General features: G+C 38.5%; 1 protein-coding gene across 1 annotated transcript; it reads left to right on the top strand.

The window, feature by feature from the left end:
• The first annotated feature begins 455 nt into the window (after nt 1-455).
• On the top strand, nt 456-22,090 carry mcm3.L (minichromosome maintenance complex component 3 L homeolog). The gene is made up of 17 exons (NM_001087943.1): nt 456-536; nt 690-802; nt 4,072-4,280; nt 5,498-5,628; nt 5,913-6,151; nt 6,761-6,869; nt 6,965-7,118; nt 8,577-8,708; nt 9,978-10,186; nt 10,681-10,855; nt 12,428-12,551; nt 13,031-13,184; nt 13,413-13,553; nt 15,336-15,421; nt 18,410-18,504; nt 20,687-20,762; nt 21,785-22,090. The coding sequence occupies exons 1-17, from the start codon at nt 459-461 to the stop codon at nt 21,981-21,983; spliced, it is 2,424 nt and encodes an 807-aa protein (NP_001081412.1). The 5' UTR covers nt 456-458; the 3' UTR covers nt 21,984-22,090.
• Nucleotides 22,091-22,123: the final 33 nt, after the last annotated feature.

Raw genomic sequence — 22,123 nt, 5'->3', positions numbered from 1 at the left:
TACAAAATAAGTTATTTTCCCTTTGAAGCTAGGTAAACTAAAACGACATCACCCAACATGCACTGGGAGAGGACAGCAGGGTACCAGTAACGTAACTATCCTCTTCCAGGTCTGGATGCAGGATGTGCGTTTGCTGCGGTGTGGTCTCCTGCAGGCTCCGAGGGGGCAACTGCACCCCCCACTAGTTACGCCACTGACGGGACAAGGGATTTGCAATGCTTCCAAAGAACAAAACCCCTGAGGCTTCAAAAATTATCATTGGGGGGTTTGTTGTACAAAATAGTTGCAGCTTTAAAATAGTAGCTCAATTTGGCAAAAAAAAAAAAAAGCCAATCTAGCAACTCTACTCTCAAGACTGTTATCAAAACTAGTTCCACCTGGTGGGGGAGGAGGTCACATGACCAAACACAGGTTATATTAGGACAATTGGTGCCGGCCTCTGCTTGGAGTGTAACGCAATGGATTACGGAGGTGGGTTTGAGGATCATGAGCTGCGGGAGGCGCAGAGGGAATATTTAGATTTCCTAGATGATGATGTGAGTATCTCTTTAATATCATGCCTTACAAAGTCACATAATGTTAACGGATTATAAAAAATGCAAGACTCTTCTTTTATATCCTCTTTCCCCTTGTTTTACTATTTCATCTGTAAAAGTAACTCCTTTCACTCCACTTGTTTCTCTTTGCAGCAAGATCAAGGCCTTTACCATGGGAAGGTGAGGGACATGATTGGCTCCAATGAGCACCGGCTGATCGTCAACCTGAATGATGTGAGGAGGAAGAATGACAAAAGAGCCAACCTGTGAGTGTGGGGTGGGAGGGACTCTCTGTGCCTTGGCAAATGCTATTCTGGGAATTTTAGTTCTGAGTCACTCAGTGGGGAATTTTTAGGCTGAATATGATCATGAAATTACAAAAAGACCATAGAAATAGTTAATAGATGGATTGTGTTGCTTAAATGGGATCTTAATGATTTCTCTCTGTTTGTGCTGTGTCTTCATAAGTTTTCTTAAGAAACTTGCATTTTGGTGTTGGTGGTTGTAAATACACTATATTCCCATACATCTCATAAGCAGTCAGACACAGTCCTATACATTTGTAGAGGGAATGAACGATGTCTACGCCAATTTAACTAGCAGTATCCGTATGGGTTAGTGTTACATGCTGTAGTTGTATCCACTAGGTCCATAATGAGAGTCGAAAACGGACTTGGCATTTGAAATACAAAGAGGCCCCAGCCCCCCACAGGCTCAATAAATAGTGATTGTCTATGGGATCTTAAGGTGGCCATACACAGGCCGATATAAGCTGCTGACAGATTGTCGGCAGTGTATGGGGCCCTCTGCAAGTAGAAAAACCTTAAGTGTCAAGTATAGTCAACACAAGTTTATAATGAGTGTATAGCCCACCCTTGGGTGAGACTAGTATGTATATGTAACTCCTGCACACTCGGTGACACCCTGTACCCTTCCCAGACTAAACACAGTAAGGTTATGTACTGGTACTATTATCAACAATGCATAGAACCTGCAGCTTTAAGGGGTTATTCACCTTTAAACTAACTTTTAGTATGCCGTAGAGAGTGATATTCTGAGACAATTTGCATTTGGTTTTCATTCTTTATTGTTTGTGGGTTTGGAGTTATTTAGCCTTTTATTCAGCAGCTCTCATTTTCAGCAATCTGGTTGCTAGGGTCCAAATTACCCTAGCAACCATGTGTTGATTTGAACCAAGACTGACATATGAATAGGAGAGGCCTGAATAGAAAAATGAATAATAAATAGTTATAACAAAAAAAACTTTGCATCGTTACAGAGCATTTGTTATTTAGATGAGGTCAGTAACCCCCTCCAAACAATTTGGCCTCTGTGTGGTCTTCCAGCCTGGGCCCTTTCTGCTAAACAGCCAGACAGCTTTCCCCTGCTCCTTATTTGGCTGATACCAGGTGCCTAAGCTGGGATGGCAGTAGCAAATTTCTTCTGGATCTCTGTCTCTCTCTCTGGATCTCTGTCTCTCTCTCTGGATCTCTGTCTCTCTCTCTGGATCTCTGTCTCTCTCTCTGGATCTCTGTCTCTCTCTCTCTCTGGATCTCTGTCTCTCTCTCTCTCTGGATCTCTGTCTCTCTCTCTCTCTGGATCTCTGTCTCTCTCTCTCTCTGGATCTCTGTCTCTCTCTCTCTCTGGATCTCTGTCTCTCTCTCTCTGGATCTCTGTCTCTCTCTCTCTGGATCTCTGTCTCTCTCTCTCTGGATCTCTGTCTCTCTCTCTCTGGATCTCTGTCTCTCTCTCTGGATCTCTGTCTCTCTCTCTGGATCTCTGTCTCTCTCTCTGGATCTCTGTCTCTCTCTCTGGATCTCTGTCTCTCTCTCTGGATCTCTGTCTCTCTCTCTGGATCTCTGTCTCTCTCTCTGGATCTCTGTCTCTCTCTCTGGATCTCTGTCTCTCTCTCTGGATCTCTGTCTCTCTCTCTGGATCTCTGTCTCTCTCTCTGGATCTCTGGATCTCTGGATCTCTGTCTCTCTCTCTCTCTCTGTCTCTCTCTCTCTCTCTGTCTCTCTCTCTCTCTCTGTCTCTCTCTCTCTCTCTGTCTCTCTCTCTCTCTCTGTCTCTCTCTCTCTCTCTGTCTCTCTCTCTCTCTGTCTCTCTCTCTCTCTCTCTCTCTCTCTGTCTCTCTCTCTCTCTCTCTCTCTCTCTGTCTCTCTCTCTCTCTGGATCTCTCTCTCTCTCTCTCTCTCTCTCTGGATCTCTCTCTCTCTCTCTCTCTCTCTCTCTCTGGATCTCTCTCTCTCTGGATCTCTCTGTCTCTCTCTCTCTGTCTCTCTCTGTCTCTCTCTGGATCTCTGTCTCTCTGTCTCTCTCTCTCTCTCTCTGGATCTCTGTCTCTCTCTCTCTCTCTCTCTCTCTGGATCTCTCTGGATCTCTCTGTCTCTCTCTCTCTGTCTCTCTCTCTGTCTCTCTCTCTGTCTCTCTCTCTGTCTCTCTCTCTGTCTCTCTCTCTGTCTCTCTCTCTGTCTCTCTCTCTGTCTCTCTCTCTGTCTCTCTCTGTCTCTCTCTGTCTCTCTCTGGATCTCTGTCTCTCTCTGTCTCTCTCTGTCTCTCTCTGTCTCTCTCTGTCTCTCTCTGTCTCTCTCTGTCTCTCTCTCTGGATCTCTGTCTCTCTCTCTGGATCTCTGTCTCTCTCTCTCTCTCTCTCTCTCTCTCTCTGGATCTCTGTCTCTCTCTCTCTGGATCTCTTTCTCTGGATCTCTGTCTCTCTCTCTCTGGATCTCTTTCTCTGGATCTCTCTCTCTGTCTCTGGATCTCTCTCTCTCTCTCTCTCTCTCTCTCTCTCTGGATCTCTGTCTCTCTCTGTCTCTGGATCTCTCTGGATCTCTCTGGATCTCTCTCTCTCTGGATCTCTCTCTCTCTGGATCTCTCTGGATCTCTCTCTCTCTGGATCTCTCTCTCTCTCTCTCTCTCTCTGGATCTCTCTCTCTCCCTCTCTCTCTGGATCTCTGTCTCTCTCTCTCTCTCTGGATCTCTGGATCTCTGTCTCTCTGTCTCTGTCTCTGTGTCTCTCTGTCTCTGTCTCTCTCTGTCTCTCTCTCTCTGGATCTCTGTCTCTCTCTCTCTCTGTCTCTCTCTCTCTGGATCTGTCTCTCTCTCTCTCTCTGGATCTCTCTGTCTCTGGATCTCTCTCTCTCTCTCTCTCTCTCTCTCTCTCTCTCTCTCTACATATACAGTAGTCATAGAGGGTAGTCTCTCTCTCTCTCTCTCTCTCTCTCTCTCTCTCTCTCTACATATACAGTAGTCATAGAGGGTAGTCTCTCTCTCTCTCTCTCTCTCTCTCTCTCTCTCTCTCTGGATCTCTGTCTCTCTCTCTCTCTGGATCTCTGTCTCTCTCTCTACATATACAGTAGTCATAGAGGGTAGTCTATCTGCAAACATTTTGCGCCCTTTATAATGATTGGTAGCATCAGCTGCATGCTGGGAAATTGAAAGAAATGCAGGTTTCTTGTGCTGAGTTGCTGTTTTAAGTGAACTTGCATATACTTTATGCAACTAATAGCAGTTATTGGTTGTTGATTTTCAGGATGCTGAATGATGCGTTTGCAGAAACTATTGCTTTTCAGAGGGCATTAAAAGATCTGGTGGCTTCCATTGATGCAACATATGCCAAGCAGTTTGAGGAGTTCAGTGTTGGATTCGAAGGCAGCTTTGGCAGCAAGCATGTCTCTCCCCGTACCCTAACAGCCAGTCTCCTGGGCTCTTTGGTTTGTGTGGAAGGGATCGTGACCAAATGTAAATATGCTTCACCTCATTTCTCTTCCTAACAGCAACCATCTATAGTAGTGTTATTTATATAGGAAACTATTGACTTATCTTGGTAATGTGGTTGGCAAGACTGCAATATAACTTCATATTACTATATATATATATATATATATATATATATATATATATATATATATATATATATATATATATATATTTAAGGTTACATTTGGTTATTATCTTGCTTAGTGTGTCTGAGGCAGGTATTTCTGCTTGATTGTGGTATCAAGAACATCAGAAGTATATAATACACAAATATATATTTCTAGTTTACAATACAGGATTTATTATTCCCTTTATCAGTGTCCTTTGGTCTTCTCGTTACTTGCTGCATGTCAGCAGCAGATATTCTATATGTTGATATAAAAGCATCATCTTGTCATTATGATTAAAGGTGATGAAGCTGCTCTTAAAACTCAATGTAGTGTGCTTATATAGTGGGAAACGCCTTGCTTTATTTTGGCGGAGTATAAAGTGATTAAGGGCACCTGTCGCCTTAAGAAATAATTCCAAATCCCATTTTTATGATGATAGAAAAGTAAAATACACACTATAAAAATTATTAAAATCTTGGGTTATTTTTTGATCTGGGAATTCACAATCACAGCAAGTAGGCAGGTAGCATTTTTGGTCTCTGTTTAAAATAAGTATATAACCGGTATAGATTTTTTTTTTTTTAAATTTGGGTTTCATTATTAGTTTGGAAATGGCTTTTATTACACAGCTTTTTGTGTCTGTGTGATGTGTTCCCTTTAAAGTAGGGCACCCCAAGTGATTTTATTGACTTACCTGAAACCTCAGGCCCGTGCTCCTATCAGCAGAAAACTACACTGGCCTGGGGGTTCTTCCAGCAAGCACCACGGAACGATTCTCTTCCGGCTTCTTCTTTCTTCAAATTTCCAGGGGCAGACACATGCACAGTAGAACGAAATAGCTGACGTTTTAGTTAAAGTTCAACCTTTTGCTCTACTGTGTATGCGCAGCAGCGAGAAGAAAGAAGAAGCTGGAAGAGGAGGCCAATGCAGTTTTCTGCTGATAGGCGCACTGGTCCGGGGTTTCGGGTAAGTAAATACAATAACTTGGGGTGCCTAACATTTGGCACCCCCAAGTAGAAGAAGACTTTCCCTCTCCTTTAAATAGTCCATGATTTATTGATAATAAATATTTCTGTTCTCTATTCACAGGTTCCTTGGTTAGACCCAAAGTAATGCGCAGTGTCCATTATTGTCCAGCCACCAAAAAAACCCTTGAAAGGAAATACTCTGACCTTACATCCCTGGAAGCATTTCCTTCTAGCTCCATTTATCCTACAAAGGTAAAATAACAAGGGAAGTTGCAGCTTTGGCAAAATTAATACATTTTTATACTAAATGTCTTTCTGTAAATTTTCAGAAAAATATTTTGTATAAAACAAGTAATTGTACCCATTTGTGTTTGAGTGGGGGCAGCCACCATTGCTCTTTGGTTGAAATGGAATGCTTGCTTGGTTGAGAGAAAGTCTGACATTGCACTATGTGTTCGCAATGTAAGCCCAATAACCTTTGCAATGTTTTCTAAATCCATAATCACCCAGTATTGTGCCCCTTGTATGTTTTGTAGGATGAGGAAAACAACCCACTGGAAACAGAATATGGACTGAGCACTTACAAGGACCACCAAACCTTGAGTATCCAAGAAATGCCAGAAAAGGCCCCAGCTGGGCAGCTTCCTCGTTCTGTTGACATTATTGCAGATGATGATCTAGTAGATAAATGTAAACCAGGTGATAGAGTGCAGATAGTAGGGATATACCGTTGCCTTCCTTCCAAGCAAGGGGGCTTCACATCTGGAACTTTCAGGTATCCCTAAATTGCTGCCAAAAGAAATATAAAAATGTTTTCTTCATCTTGGATAATGTTTCCTTTTTCCATCACCCAACCAGTACTGGAATGGAATACTTCCTTTTATTGATGGCACTTACTTGCCATCCAATGCAATTTGCATTATATGCAAATATTTACAACAGAGTTTACTACTAGTGATGGGCGAATTTGGGCTGTTTCGCTTCGCTGAGAAATTTGCGAATTTCACGCTGGCGTCCGTTTTTTTCGACGAGGGCAAAAAATTTTTGACGCCGGCGAATTTTTTCGGGCGAATTTTCGCGGGAGTTTTGCGAATTTATTCGCTGGCGGCGAATCGCGCAAATTCGCTGCGAATTCGCCCATCACTATTTACTACGCTTTAAGTGGGCTTGAGTAATATTTAATGGTGAAAATGTATTATTGCAGATATGGCTTGTACTCTTGTTTTCTGAAGATATATCTGTTCTTTATATTAGTGATGTGATATCTATTTAACACACCAGACACTCGGCAGGATGTGAAAACCTATAGGAGAACATGGTTGTTAGCCCAGCTTTGCATGATACCATTTGGAGATTGTTTAGTATGTTTTTTCATTTCATTTAGGACCATATTATTGGCTAATAACATTAAGTTGATGAGTAAGGAGATTGCGCCAACATTTTCAGCTGATGATGTAGCTAAAATCAAGAAATTCTGCAAAGCTCATTCCAAAGTAAGGAATGATCTGAAAATTCTTACTTTATTCATTTTTTTTTTTTCTTTTTTTTTTGTAATGCATCACTCCTTTCTTACACTTTTTTTCCCCAGGACATATTTGAACATTTAAGCAAATCGTTGGCCCCCAGTATTCATGGCCATGAGTATATTAAGAAGGCCATTTTGTGTATGCTTCTTGGGGGCAATGAGAAGGTTCTTGAGAATGGCACACGTATAAGAGGAGATATCAATGTTCTCCTAATAGGTAAACCATTTATATTTGTATTTTGGTATATAGGTCTATTATCCGGAATGCTTGGGACCTGGTATTTTCCAGATAAGGGATCTTTCTGTCATTTGGATCACCATACCTTTAATCTGCTAAAAATAACATTTAAAATTGTCTCTATGGAAAATGACCTTCCCACCAGTTTTCAGCTTTCTGAATAATGGGTTTGTGGATCACGGATCCCATCCCTCTTACTCCAACCTGTATGGGTCAGATATTGGCGGATAATGCAAACTGCATTGTACAAGATTGGCAACACTTTTCTGTCTTAGTCAGAATGTTGGTAAGTTTGAGTACCACCTAGAGCACTGATTTAAATACACATTCAGGAACAGATTTATTAAAGGTTGAGTTCTATTTAACCTGACTAATTTGAGTTTTTGATGGTAATTTTTCAGTCAAAACTCAAAAGTTCAAGTTAAAAATAAAAAACCCGAATTTTTCAGGGTTAAAAATAAAATTCGAATTTTTCAAGATTTATTATACCCAGAAGCTGTAAATAGCTCAAATCCAAAAAAACTCAAGCTAAAACAGGTCAAGGTCATGTAGAACATAAAACTGAATTGTTGGATACAGGGCTGTAAATATGAGTAACAAGTTCTAGCATGCTAGAACCCTCTAGTGACCAAGCGGAGGTATAACATGATATTCACAAAAATTCTATATGCATGCTTGTTAGATAAATACTTGTATGTCAAATTAAAATACCAAAAAACACCCCACATGGAGCCCAACGCATTTCATGCTTACCTGGCACTTAGTCATAGACAATCAAAGGTCATTTAGAAGTCAGTGGCAGAGGTCCCTTGAACCATTTGATGATGTTATAAGCCTTCAAGATGTTAATAGCCTTCATGATTGAGGTTTTTTTCAGGCTTCACTAGAAGCATTTCGAGTTTTTATTTCCCCCCCCCCGGAAAACTCTTATTAATTCCAGTTTTCAAGTTGTTAACCTTGAATTCACTGATTCTAGTTTTTTAGAGGTAAAAAAAACAAAAACCTATCAGTTTTAAAATTTGACCTTTGATAAATAGCCCCTTCAATCTTTTTTCAGAAATCAACATTTTTGTTTTCTGAAAAAAAGATTGAACGTTTATTGATTTTCTTGCTTAGAAAGTGAACATTTTCATAGACTGGGAAGCAAAGAATTGTCCTAAACTGATGTTGGACATATTTTGGCTCTAATGGGAATTTGACAAACCTCAACAAAGGATAGCTTGAAAAGGAACCTTTTTTAAACATCTAGCCTGGCCTCCCATTTCTGTCCCCCCGTCCCCCCCCCGAGACAGACTGCTGAGTTATTTAGATTTCTGCAGTTTGATATATGAAGATTCAGACTTGAATTTAGTTTTGCGGGAGGACTGTTGTTTTTCTAATATTGGTTACAGTCAACTCTAAAGTATTTTATAAAATGGTTATTTCTCTCTCAACTAGGAGATCCCTCAGTTGCCAAGTCTCAGCTATTGCGCTATGTACTGCACACAGCTCCACGAGCCATCCCTACTACTGGTAGAGGATCCTCTGGAGTAGGGTTAACGGCAGCTGTCACAACGGACCAGGAAACTGGTGAGACATTTATTTAATTAATAAAATGTAGCTGTGTGTGTGTGTGTGTGTATATATATATATATATATATATATATATATATATATATATATATATATATATATATATATATATATATATATATATATATATATATATATATATATATATATATATATATATATATATATATATATATATAAGTATGTATGTATACATGTATACAGAAGTCAATTTTGTATACATGTATACAAAATTGTATCCATATTTATCCATATTAATCCATATTTATATATAGACACCTGACTGCTTGTGCCTATGGTGGCGGCTTTAAGGCACCGACCCTCTGATGCCTATATAATGGCTAATTTTTTATTTATTTTTTTTTGGAAAAAAATATTTTTAAACATTCTTATTCAAGGGCAAGGTGGGAAAATGGTCCCTGCAAGTCAAAGCACGTTATTGTAGCTTCCTATCAATAGTGTTTATGCACCTTTTTTACTTTCGCTCAACTGAATGTGCTGAAAAGTCAAAAAGGGGTATATTTGTTTTGTCAAAAGCCACTGCCATCTCTTTGCTTCTGCGCCTTATACAACTCTTCTTTATGGAAAGGCAGTTATATTCAACGTATAGATCAAAGTTGTCCATGTATGGTCGTGTTTTTCAGTACTCTCATTCATGAAGTTAACAATTTTTTTTTTTATTCAAATATCTGGCCCCAAAGCCCATTGGCCCTACATATCTCTGGCTGCTGCCTTCATTATTTGGACACAGAATAAAACTATACTTTTCAGGGGCCATCCTTTGATACAGGAATGGTCCAATAGATTTTTGTTGCCAAAACGATGGCAGATTACAAGTTTGGTAAGTGAAGTTATTTGCAAGCGGCAGGTTATATCTCTGAACTGTCAGTGCTCTGAGTTCTGGAGGGACAAAGCTGCACATTCAGACCCAGTTCAGTGCTCTGACAGCTGCTGCTGACCCCTCGCTATTCTGGTTCCTGCTGATGGCTTTGTTTTGTACAAACCACTCCCAATCCTATTGAAGGGAACTGCTAACCTTGGGATGGTGATTTTCTGTGCATGCATTATAGTAAAATCTGAAATGTTACTATACTGCACATGCTTGGTGCAATGGATTTCTGGGAAAATGTGGCTTTGAAATTAAAAGTTCCCTGGGGCAGAAGAGTGCTGGCCTAAATTTTACTTTTCCTTGTACTAATAAAACATAGTAAACTATGAAATACACTATTGATGTGAATATTGACTTACAATTGTATCTTTTTGCAGGGGAGAGGCGCTTGGAAGCTGGGGCTATGGTGCTTGCAGACAGAGGAGTGGTGTGCATTGATGAATTTGACAAAATGTCTGATATGGACAGGACTGCAATCCATGAAGTGATGGAGCAGGGCCGAGTGACAATTGCAAAAGCAGGGATCCAGGCACGATTAAATGCCCGATGTAGCGTACTGGCAGCAGCAAATCCTGTTTATGGAAGGGTATGTCAGCAGATGATGTTTAGTGGGGTTCATTCAGGTTATTGAGATAATATGCATGATTTCTTGACTGGTCATTGGCCATTTATTTAACAATATATCTGAAAGCCAGTTTTTCCCTATGCAAATTTAAAGTTGGCTAAATATTTCAGAAATGAAGCAATGCATTTATTTCATACTTCTCTGCTTTACCAACCCCTACACATTGTTTTGTTGTACTTGAGCAGAAAAAAATAAAGATGGACTTTTTAGCACAGAGCCATATGGCAACAAGCCCTTTACACCAGCAGGTGATGCTTTAAAGGAACAGTAACATCAAAAACAGAAAGTGTATCAAAGTCATAAAAATATAAGGTACTGCTGCTCTGCACTGGTAAAACTGCCATGTTTGCTTTACTTTAAAACACTTTCATTCTTTGGTGTTACTGTTCCTTAATGTTTGGTACTGCAAAGCAAACTGGATGTGAATGCGCTGGGTAACGCTTTTGTCCCAACAGTATGACCAATATAGAACTCCAATGGAGAACATTGGGTTGCAGGATTCTCTGCTTTCAAGATTTGACTTGCTTTTTATTGTCCTGGACAAAATGGATGCAGACAATGATCAAGAAATTGCTGACCATGTTCTGAGGATGCACAGATATAGGACTCCAGGGGAACAAGATGGTTATGGTATGAAGCGATTCATTTCTAAGTCCATGTATCATTTAACCAAAATTACTATTCTTTATTACTTCTCAATTGTTACTGCCAGAGGTTTATCTGAGATCATGAGAAGTAAACTGACCTTATTTATAATTCTCTGGGACTATGGCTCTATATGCCTTATTATTTTTATTATTATTATTATTATTCTATTTAGCCCTTGGGTGGGTCACAGGCTGCTGGGGAGGTGGATTAAGGACATGTTTTATTTGGGTCAAGGGAGGGTGGTGGACCTAATTATACATAGGATATTGAGTCCTAAAAGATAATTTTGTTGAAAACAAAGTAGGAATTGGTAACAGTAATTGGGGCTGCTTGTCTACAAGATTGTCTGGTGTCCTAAAATTGTTGATTGACTTTCACTCTCCTTTACATTCTGGCAAACCAGCCATATCACTGCCAGTAAAAATATTCGTTCAAATAGTGCAAAAGTAACTTTTAAAGGTGCTTGTTCTATAATGCAGTGTCACAGAGACTAACTTTACATTATGTGAGAGGATTCGTTTAAAATGAACAGGGTTATTTAGAAGAGCAGATAATTAAGTAAAAACTAGTGCGTCCTTGAAATGGCTCCTCTGTCTGCATCAGTTTTATATTGCCACAAAGCAAAAGAACATCAACACAAATATGAAGCTCATATAAAGATATAGTGGATATGATCTTTACTTTTGGCAGTACAGGACCATTATCCAGAAAGCTCTGAATTCCAGGAAAGGCCATCTTTCGTACACTCTCTATTTTAATCAATTACAATTTTTAAATAATTTTAAAAAATTTTAAAAATTCTCTAATAATAAAACAGTAACTTGTACTTGATCCCAGCTGAGATATAATATAAAAACAATCTTGAGTGTAATGTTTAAATATTTTTTTTAGTAGACTTAGGGGGTTATTTATCAAGGTTCGAATTTATCTCCGTATTTCTAATATCGAACTTCAAGCAACTCCGAATTCCCGAATGGACCTTATCTATTAAGAAAAAAGCGCGAAAAAATAGGGTCGGGCAAACTTCGGAGCTTTACCTGAAAACTCTGGATTGTTCGGAGTTTTACGCAAGGATTGTTTGAGTTTTTTGAGCAGAAACCTGAAAATCATCGGATATCGGTACGGACATCAGCACAAACACTAGAACCTTCCCCATTGACTTATACAGGACCTCGAGAGCTTTTAGATGCTGGGGTTTCGGTTTCTGAGTTTTTAGAACAGGCTTTAATAAATCTTGAAAAATTCGTAGTTTTTTTTTTTTTGCTCTGAAAACTACTAATTATTCTTGGTTCGGATAATCGGAGCTTGATAAAGTATGGAGATCCAAATTACAGAAAGACCCCCTAATCCTGAAGCCTCCTGCTCCTGAGCATTCTGGATAACTGGTTCTATACCTGTATACCCCTTTAACCTAGAGAGCCTTTTATCTATGAATGTACAGTATAAGGAAAAGCGTAATCCTCAACTTTATTTCTACTTTTAACTTTATTGCTATTATTTTGCTTGCTTTTTTTCTCCACCAAGAATAAATGACTATTTTGTATTTTATTCAAGCATTGCCTCTTGGATGCAGTGTTGAGATCTTTGCCACAGATGATCCAAATGCCTCTGATGTTACAGATCAAGAGCTGCAAATTTATGAGAAACATGATAATTTACTCCATGGGCCACGGAAAAAGTTAGTATGGCTTTGACTGTGTGAGTGTGACCCCAACATCCAACATAATTAGATGATCTACTCCTTTTTATCTGATCTGGTTGTAGAGTTCAACTGCACCCATGCAGGGATACCTCAGAAGTGCCACTTCAGAAGTGACAACTATTTTACCATGGATTTTCAGTGTTAGATGCCACAAGTCTGCTGATTGTTGCCACCTTACCCAGAAACCAGAAAAACACACATTAAGTCCTCATCCTGCATATCAGTTTAGTTTAAGTTTGATTTCAGAGAAATGAGATGTCATCCTTGGCCAGGGAGGTTGTAACTTTTCACACAGATTAGGCACCATGTACAGTCACTGTGAGGCTCCTGTAACTAAGTGTATTGAACTGATGCCACAGAGAATTGTAGAGTAGAGAATGTTAAACTACGGTATATTGTATTAAATGTTTTATAAGGTCAGACTAATACTCTGATTTGCTTTTCCCTTTTCTTAGCAAGTCAAAGATTGTGAGCATGCAGTTTATTCGGAAGTATATCCATGTTGCTAAACTGATAAAGCCCGTCCTGACTTCCGAAGCTGCTGACTACATATCTCAGGAATATGCAAAGATCAGGAACCACGATCAGATAAATAATGATAGTGCCAGGGTATGTGTGGTACAGTAACTTCCCTTCTTTTGTTGTTTGGAATAGAAATATAATTATATATGTATTCTTGGGTATTTCCAAGATTGTGGCTTTATAGTGTATCACTAACCTGTTGAAAACTCTATGGAAAATTATAAGTATATTTTTCTGGTCTGAGGCTTGATCATTAGAATACCGGTACTTAATATTGTATTTTCTGGGAGAAGTTCATATGTGATTTGTGTTTAGACAATGCCAGTTACTGCCAGAGCGCTGGAAACCATGATCAGATTGTCTACTGCTCACGCTAAGGTCAGAATGAGCAAAACCATTGAGCGCCAGGATGCTGAAACTGCACTTGAGCTGGTCCAGTTTGCCTATTTCAAGAAGGTAAATGTGCTTCTGTAAGGTGAAGTACTACCAAAATGCTCTATTTCTAGTATTGATGTATAACTGTACAATTAGTTTATAGGAATATGAATATGTAAGAAAGTTTATTATCTTAGAGGCCCATTTACTAAAGTTTGGATTTTAGTGGCATTGAAGCTTTTTGAAACCATGATTAAAAGTTTTAGAAAATTTGAATAAAAAAGTATGAATGAAAATAGCTGTTGCGGGGGGAAAAAAACGGAATTTTTCTGAACAGACGAAAAATATTGAAAAAAAGAAAATGTAAAAACCTCAAACCACAAATGAAAGGGTAATATTTGCAAGAAAAAGTGAACTTCCATTAACTTCTACATGAACTCTACCGCTTTTACCTGCCGTACTTTTTTTATTCATAGATTTTTATGGTTTTTACACTTGATTAATTATGATAACTTGAGGCTTAAGTAACTATGCAAAAAATTTGTTTGCCCTAAAAAGTAGAAATTGGAGAAACGAATGTTCTTTGAACAAATGGGCCCCTTAGTATCTGGTGTTCGTTACTAAAGTATTAATCATGTCCCTTCCATTGTCTGACATCTCGCCTGCGTCTGTAAGTCTTCTTGCAAATCTGTTATACTGAAATACTTACTGTGAATTTATGGAATAAGTTTAAACCAAATCAGTGACACATGATGATTTAACAAACATATTTCTTTATGACAAAATAAAATAAAATTAATTTCTCCTTTTAATAAAAATCATGCACCTTATCCCAATGAACTCACACTGTACACGTATCATCCCAGTCCAAAATGCCTTTATCAGCAGTGGAATTATGGTTGTGAATGTATTCAAATAATATCCAAAAAACTTATATAACCCTACTTTGGTTACTGTCTCTTTAAATAGCTGTTAACCCATGGCAATCTAGGGTCCTGAGTCCCCTTTGCTTATGAAAAGTACTGGGAACTGGGATTTACAGTGCAGTACCTCCACCTAGGGAACACAGAGGAGCACACCTCGGGTGGTTCCACTAGGAAAAATAAAACACAAACAGTTTGCAATAAACAAATATAAACTTTATGTAAACTGTAGTTAGTAACTGTAAATGCAAATCACACAATATAGCTTTTACTCTGGGGACCCTGTGTGGACTATCAACCCCTGGCACAGTCTCTCAATGCCACAATACCACACCGGGTGGATAAATGCAAAATCACTCCGGTCAGTTCAATGTCCCTTCCCCAAGAGCTCTTATGTACCCAGGTAGCGCTACCTTCCTTTCTAAGCTCTGTGGGAAATGCTGTACATTTGGCTCCAAAATCAGGCACCCCCCCTCTTTCAAGAATGCACTGGGGCGCCTGGCCAATAGGATGGCTCTCCAGCCTGTAACTAAGCTGGATGATGTCACAGACAGAAGAACAGGGGAAGGATTTGTCTGATCCTTTACACTTAGTTACTTAATTTATTGTATCTTGTACAAGCCAAAGTTGTGTGCTAGAGTGTTTGGCTGTGTCCCAATGTAGCTGCATGTGGAATTTTTGTATAGGTTGAATTATCATCTATAACTGATACAAGATAAATTATATAATAGGGCCTGGCCACAGGAATAACTAGGTGTTTCCTGTATATGAATTTAGATATGAAGGTGTCTTACATGTGCTCTTTATATCTGAGGCTAAAATCTCCATATTGAATGCATCATTATGACTAAACTGATTGCAAAACTTTTTCAATCAAATTTCACAGTACCATTGATGGTACATGTATCATGATCTAAAGGTGTATGTATGCTATGTTTAGGTCTTGGCAAAAGAAAAGAAAAAAACAGACAAGGATCTGCATGATGAAAACTTAAGTCAAGACACACTTAGCCAAGAGAGTGTTCGGTAAGTTACAGGCAATACAGAGAATGTTTGTGCCAGGACACAAAACAGTGATATATTTATTGTTTCTTATGGTAAAATCCATCCCTGTTTTAAATATATTGAGCTTTCAGCCACTTGCAACAGCCACGCCGAATGGGTCAGCACTGTTCTATATAAGTACCCAGCTGTTACTCCTATTGAACAACATTGTGCTTTCCATGTGCAACTACTGGTACTGTTATTCTGGTTTTTAACCAGTATTACTTCTGTAATATGTAGCAGTGTGCCGAAAACCTTCTAATCACATAAATACAGTTCTGTGCTTATGGATTTGTGACTGGTAAGTAAAGACTAATTGCAAGTCTGTTCTTCTTTCCATTTCTTAATTATAGAAGAAAAGTCTGTTTATAGCACAGTGAGGGACATGGTGTTGCTGGCTTTTTGGACATTCTTGATAATTAGTTATTGGTTGGTCTATCCCATACATATAATTGGAAATTTAGGAATTATGCATGTTTAGTATGCTGGTTTTTATGCATTGTTTAAACATGTTTTAGTGAGACAAATGGCATGCAATGTGCCTTTACATTTGCATCTTGCACAGTAATAAAGTTTTCTTTCCTGAACATACCTTTCACCTATTTTTTAATTAGGTAATATCTGGTGCTTTTAAACCTTGCACTAAAAAGGGCAAGATTTTAAAAAACTGAAGCCGCATTTTGATCCCCAAGAGTCGCGTCAAAACAAACCAGTTGTCTCTTCTGTATAATGAGCTGCTCTTTATCTAAAGAGATCTGGCTGTAGCTAGGGGCAGGGAGGGGTTTATTCATCCAGAGGCTTCACAGCTGGCTGTTGGTTTGCTTGACTTAGCTCTTTTGGATCAGGACATAGAATGTGGTTTTAATTTCATTTTAAAAATTTGCCATGCTTAGAGCAACAAATAACAAAAACATAGATATTTCCTAATTTAAAAGTATGTTTGGCACAAGCCCTATTCATTGTATCCGTGTTGAAAGGGTTATATTGTCCTTTAAGCTAGGTACATTTGTGTAGGTCTATCCCCAACCTCATACTGCTGAATGGGCAGATCATTGGCCAATCTGATATGGCTGACTACTGAATATATACAACAATATGACTAGTGGCTTGATTTACCAAAACATGGGTACATGATTCTAATGGAAATGTAGGTTATTTGCACTTAATTCTGCTTGTGTGTACATGATACTCGGCTAAAGCAGGCAATATCTGCCACTAAGGAACTGTGTAAATTGGTGTATGGACATGAACTAACACTCAATGGGCTCCTACAGGGACTGCTATGCTTACATAGTTAAATCGGGTTGAAAAAGACAGTCCATCAAGTTCAACCCCTCCAAATAAAAACCCAGCATCCATACACACACCCCTCCCTACTCTCATATAAATTCTATATACCCATATCTATACTAACTATAGAATTAGTATCACAATAGCCTTTGATATTATGTCTGTCCAAGAAATCATTCAAGCCATTCTTAAAGGCATTAACTGAATCAGCCATCACAACATCACCCGGCAGTGCATTCCACAACCTCACTGTCCTGACTGTGGTGAACCCCCTACGTTGCTTCAAATTAAAGTCCTTTTCTTCTAGTCTTAAGAGGTGTCTTTGGTGCGGTGATCCTCTTTATGGATAAAAATGTCCCCTGCTATTTTGTAAAGTGTACATGTCCCCTCGCAAGCTCCTTTTTCCCCAGAGAAGAAAACTCCAAACTTGCCAGTCTATGCTCATAATTTGTCTTCCATCCCTCTAACCAGTTTAGTTGCACATCTCCACTTTCTCCTGCTCATTATTATCCCTCTTAAAGGAACAATAACATCAAAAAATTGAATTGTTTTAAAGTAATAAAAATGTAATGCAGTGTTGCCCTGCACTGGTAAAACTGCTGTTTGCTTCAGAAACACTACTATTGTTTATATAAATAAGATGCTGCTTAGCAATGGAGGCAGCCATTCAAAGGAGAAAAGGTTCACAGCTGATTAACTCTGTAAAACATAATGGTGTTATCTGTTATCCATTATTTATCCTGTGCCATATAGCCTTTTTTTAATTTCCACCATTGCTATACAGCTGCTTGTTTATATGAACTATACCAGTGTTTCTGAAGCAAACACATCCGTTTTACCAGTGCAGGGCAACACTACATGACATTTTCAGTATTTTAAAATGTTTTAATTTTTTGCTGTTACTGTTCCTTTAAAGATTGGAGTCCAAAACTGCACTGCATACTCCAGGTGTGGCCTTACCAGGGACCTATAAAGAGGCAAAATTATGTTTTCATCCCTTGAGTTTATGCCATTTTTTATGCAAGACAGAACTTTATTTGCTTTATTGGCCACAGAATGACACTGCCCAGAATTGGACAACTTATCTTGAAAAACCCCTAGATCCTTCTCAGTTAAGGAAACTCCAAACACATTGCCATTTAGTGTATAACTTGCATTTATATTATATACAAGTGCATAACCTTGGGTTTATCAACATTGAACCTCATTTTCCAGTTTGCTACCCAGTTTTCAAACTTAGTCAAATCACTCTGCAAAGTGGCAGCATCCTACATGGAACCTATGGCTCTGCTCAATTTTATATCGGCAAAACTAGAAACCGTGCTTTCAATGCCCACCTCCAGGTCATTAATAAAAAAAATTGAAAAGCAAAGGACCAAGTACAGAGCCCTGCGCTACTCCACTAACAACACTGGTCCAATTAGAAAATTTTCCATTTACCACCACTCTGTGTAATCTATCTTTTAGCCAGTTCTCTTCTATGTGTGTATCAAATGCTTTAGCAAAGTCTAAGTAAATCACATCCACTGCCATCCCAGAATCAAGGTCCCTGCTCACCTTCTAATAAAAAGAAAATAAGTTAGCCTGGCAAGATATATTATGCATAATAGATTAGCTACTGGTCCTGCATGTCCAGATCCATCCAACATTTAAGTACATTTTTTTTTTTTATATATATAGGAAAAGTTCTAGACGTGCAGGAAAAATTGCTGACTCTCAAGATGATTCAATGGACCCATACTCTTTTAGTGAGCAAGATAGCAGTCTAAATGAAAGTAAGTATTGAGTCAGTGTCATTCCAGAGCAAATTATGTTTCTAATCTGTAACTGTTTACGTATTCCATATTCATTGCATTTTTTTTGCTGCATAAAGGGATATTTAGCAGTTTTTCATTATTTAAACAAGGACACCGTCACTGGGATCAATGTAGCATCACTCAGTGATTCTTCCTTGCTAAAATTATTGGCAGTTTTAAATTCATAGTGGCAGGTTCCTTGCACTTCGGTGTGTGTGAAGAAAAACAGCCAGTGGTCTCATGCATTATATGGGCAAAAAACTCGTCTAGGACTTCTAACATTGCACAGTAGGGACTGCAGCATTCCATAAAAAATCCCTTCATTGTTTCTAATCAAGGGTAAAGGCAACATTCATAACTTCATATTATAATATAGCCCTTGCAACTTCTTTGTATTTTTCTTGCTACTTCGTATTGTCAGGGACTAAGAGTTCCTTCGCTGCACAGGTTGTGATGTGTGCTGAGCCATAATGGCCATGTTGAAACGTAATTAATGGCTGTGCATCAGGAAGTCCTCCCCTGACACAATACAGATCAAAGCACATTTTGTAGGGAGAAGACAGATCACTGGTGATTAACATTCAAGTCTGCGTAAATGTAAATGAATGGCTTGATGTACAGTGTTCACTGCTTTAATGGGGACCTCAAATACCCCTCCTTTTTTACTTAATGAGAAATTTACTCTAAACTAATTAAATATTCAGTGGTTTTAAAGGTATCTTTTAATGTAATTGCAATTAAACAGCATTTGCCTATGCCTCTGTTTTCTCTGGTTCTGATTTTTGAAATATATAAGTCCATACGTCAGAACTGCTCATTAGCTGACTTCGGCTGCTTTGTTGCAGGATTCAGAGCCAATACTGCAGAGAATATAAATAGCCAGACAGATACTGCTTTTAATAGCAATTACATTTTAAAAAAACAAATACAGTAATTCATTTTAATGAATATCGGTTGTTTAGAATTACATTTATTTTCGGAATACTGAAAATAGTACATAAAGGAAAACTTTACCCCCAAAATGAATACTTAAGCAACAATATATTACGTTGTATATTAAAGAATCTTACCAAACTGGAATATATACAGTATTTAAGTAAATATTGCCCTTTTACTTTGAGCCACCATTTTCACATTCTCTGTGCTGCCTCAGAAGTCACCTGACCAGAAATAATGGAACTGTAACGGGAAGAAGTATGGGAGTAGAACAGAGCCTTGTTAATAGGCTCATGTGCCTAACTTGTATGGTTTGTTTGTGTGCACTGTGAATCCTAGGATCTCAGGGGGCAGCCCTAAAATGACAAATTTCGATTTTGGATTACCAATGGCACATACTACTAGTATATTATAATGAAAGAAGTTTATTTATACGAAGGATAGTTTTATATATGAGCTGTCTTATGCAGTATATTTTTAGAGACCTACATTGTTCCGGGGTATAGTTTTCCTTTAAGTGAAGACCACACCTAATATCACAAAAAATAATACACAAAAAAATAATACTGATCCCATATCTGGTTTTTCCAAGGACGAGTTTTTGCCACTGTAAATAAGACATTTACGGGGATTGTAATAAAAGTCGGTCACGGAAAAACTATTTGCAATGCAAAAGGTTATGCCTTTGCGCGAACAAATTTTGCTTGGTGCGAATTTAATATAGCTTTTGCAATCCCGGAAACTGTATTGCGACCACTTCGGACAGTGGAAGACCATTTGCACCAATGCGCAGTGAATGTAATAAAACTTCTTACTGCAAAAGTTTGCTCCAAAAGATTACAACACCTTCAAGCACTCAAAGTGCTCAATTACAATTCACAATGCAATAACCGTTTAAGGAACAATATTACATTGCGAGATGTGTTTTTTTTATTCTTATTGGTGCAAATTATTTTGCTCTTTGCGACTTTTATTACATTCCCCCGTTTAATTGTCAGGTTCAGAGGCACCCAAAAACCTATCATTAGGAGTAGCTTGCAGTAACTGCTACACATTATTTGTCAAGCAAATGGAGGATTTTGTTGATGACCCAGCGTAATGGCACATGTGACCCTGGTTTCTTCTTTGATGGGGGCCCTGTGATATAGTGACTATGAAACTGCAGCATGTGGGAAGAAATAACAAGTGTTATGGGTGTAACTAATGAAATCTGTGCTTTTTGAAGACCTTTCTCAGAGTTTAAGACCTCAACGGAAAAAAGCAGAAAGTCAAGATGGCAAGCGGTCCTTGAGTCAAAACAGGTACAAGCTTTGTTTTTGTGTTGCATTGGCAGTTTATACTGGCGCAGATACAAACGAAGCAATTTTAAATAAGTCTGCATTGTGGCACAGTACTGCACAAGTGGAAGGCTGAAACTATGTACATAGATGGCATAATGGGACATGGATAGGCATCAAAGTCTAGATAAGGATTGATCTGTCGGTAAATAAATAATAAGGTTTAGTGAACTGTTATGCACATCAGTGTCTACCCTCCTTACTGCATGCTTTACTGAATCCATTCCCTTATCTCTGTTTATTAAAATGAAAATTAATGGGCCATACACATGTAGAATATACTGCCTAATATTCTGCCTTTTACCAATCAAAATTGTGAGAATCACTGAATTTTTTGACAGCATTGCAAACTCTGAACATTTTACACCTTGAAATTGGTGAATTATATGTTTAACAAGCCTGGGAGACCCTAAGGGCTCTTTCAGACAAGCGTTTGAAGCTGTGCTCCCCTGCGTTCCGTTTTAATGCAGCATGTTGCGTATCAAACCTGCGTTCGGCGCCTACATGCGCCTGTGTGAGTATAGTCCCATTGACAAAAACTGAATGCGTTTACTCCTGCGCTCCCCTGCAGCTGAACGCATAAAAATGGAACGCAGGGGAGCGCAGCTTCAAATGCTCGTCTGTAAGAGCCCTTAATTTGGCTTGTGAAAAGATAATGGCATATGATAAGATAATAGCATTTGAAGGTCTTTGTATTCAAACATCTAACGCATCTACAATTAAGTTACCTCATTGCCAAAAGTTGAGTTTTATCTACTGCCAAAAAATGTCCCTTATGTGGATCATTAAATCATCATCACTTAATAATTAATTGATCATTTAATAATTATTGATGCAATCTCCAGGATAAGGGTGGAGCACTCTGTTGTCCAATTGGGCATGCCACCCGTTTGGCTTAATCTTCTACACATTTCAGTGTTAGAGAGGCAGCTGGAAGTGGTGATAATGTCTGTATAATACAGTATTTAATATTTGTTTACTTTAAGGACCAAAGAGTTTAAAGCTGCCCTCCTGAAAGCCTTTAAGAGCAGTCGGTCACAGTCTGTTGCGGTCAGTCAGCTGCTGGAGCTCATCAACAAGGGGAATCCAGAGCCTTTTGAACGGAGTGAAGTAAAGGAGGCCTTGGACAATATGCAGAATGACAATCAGGTCATGGTGTCAGAAGATGTGGTTTTCCTAATCTAATTTATATTCTAAATTATATTTAAAAAATGGATTTCTAAAAATTAATCTATTTTTAAGTCCTAATATATGATTTTGTATACATGAGCTAAATAAACACAGAGCAGTTACATTTCTGTGCCATTTTATGATCCTTTTGGAAA

This window comes from Xenopus laevis, chromosome 6L, assembly GCF_017654675.1.
Source record: "Xenopus laevis strain J_2021 chromosome 6L, Xenopus_laevis_v10.1, whole genome shotgun sequence".
NCBI classification, from domain to species: Eukaryota; Metazoa; Chordata; class Amphibia; order Anura; family Pipidae; genus Xenopus; species Xenopus laevis.
The sequence above is the reverse complement of the archived record's forward strand: the minus strand, read 5'-3'. Positions and strand labels throughout refer to the sequence as shown.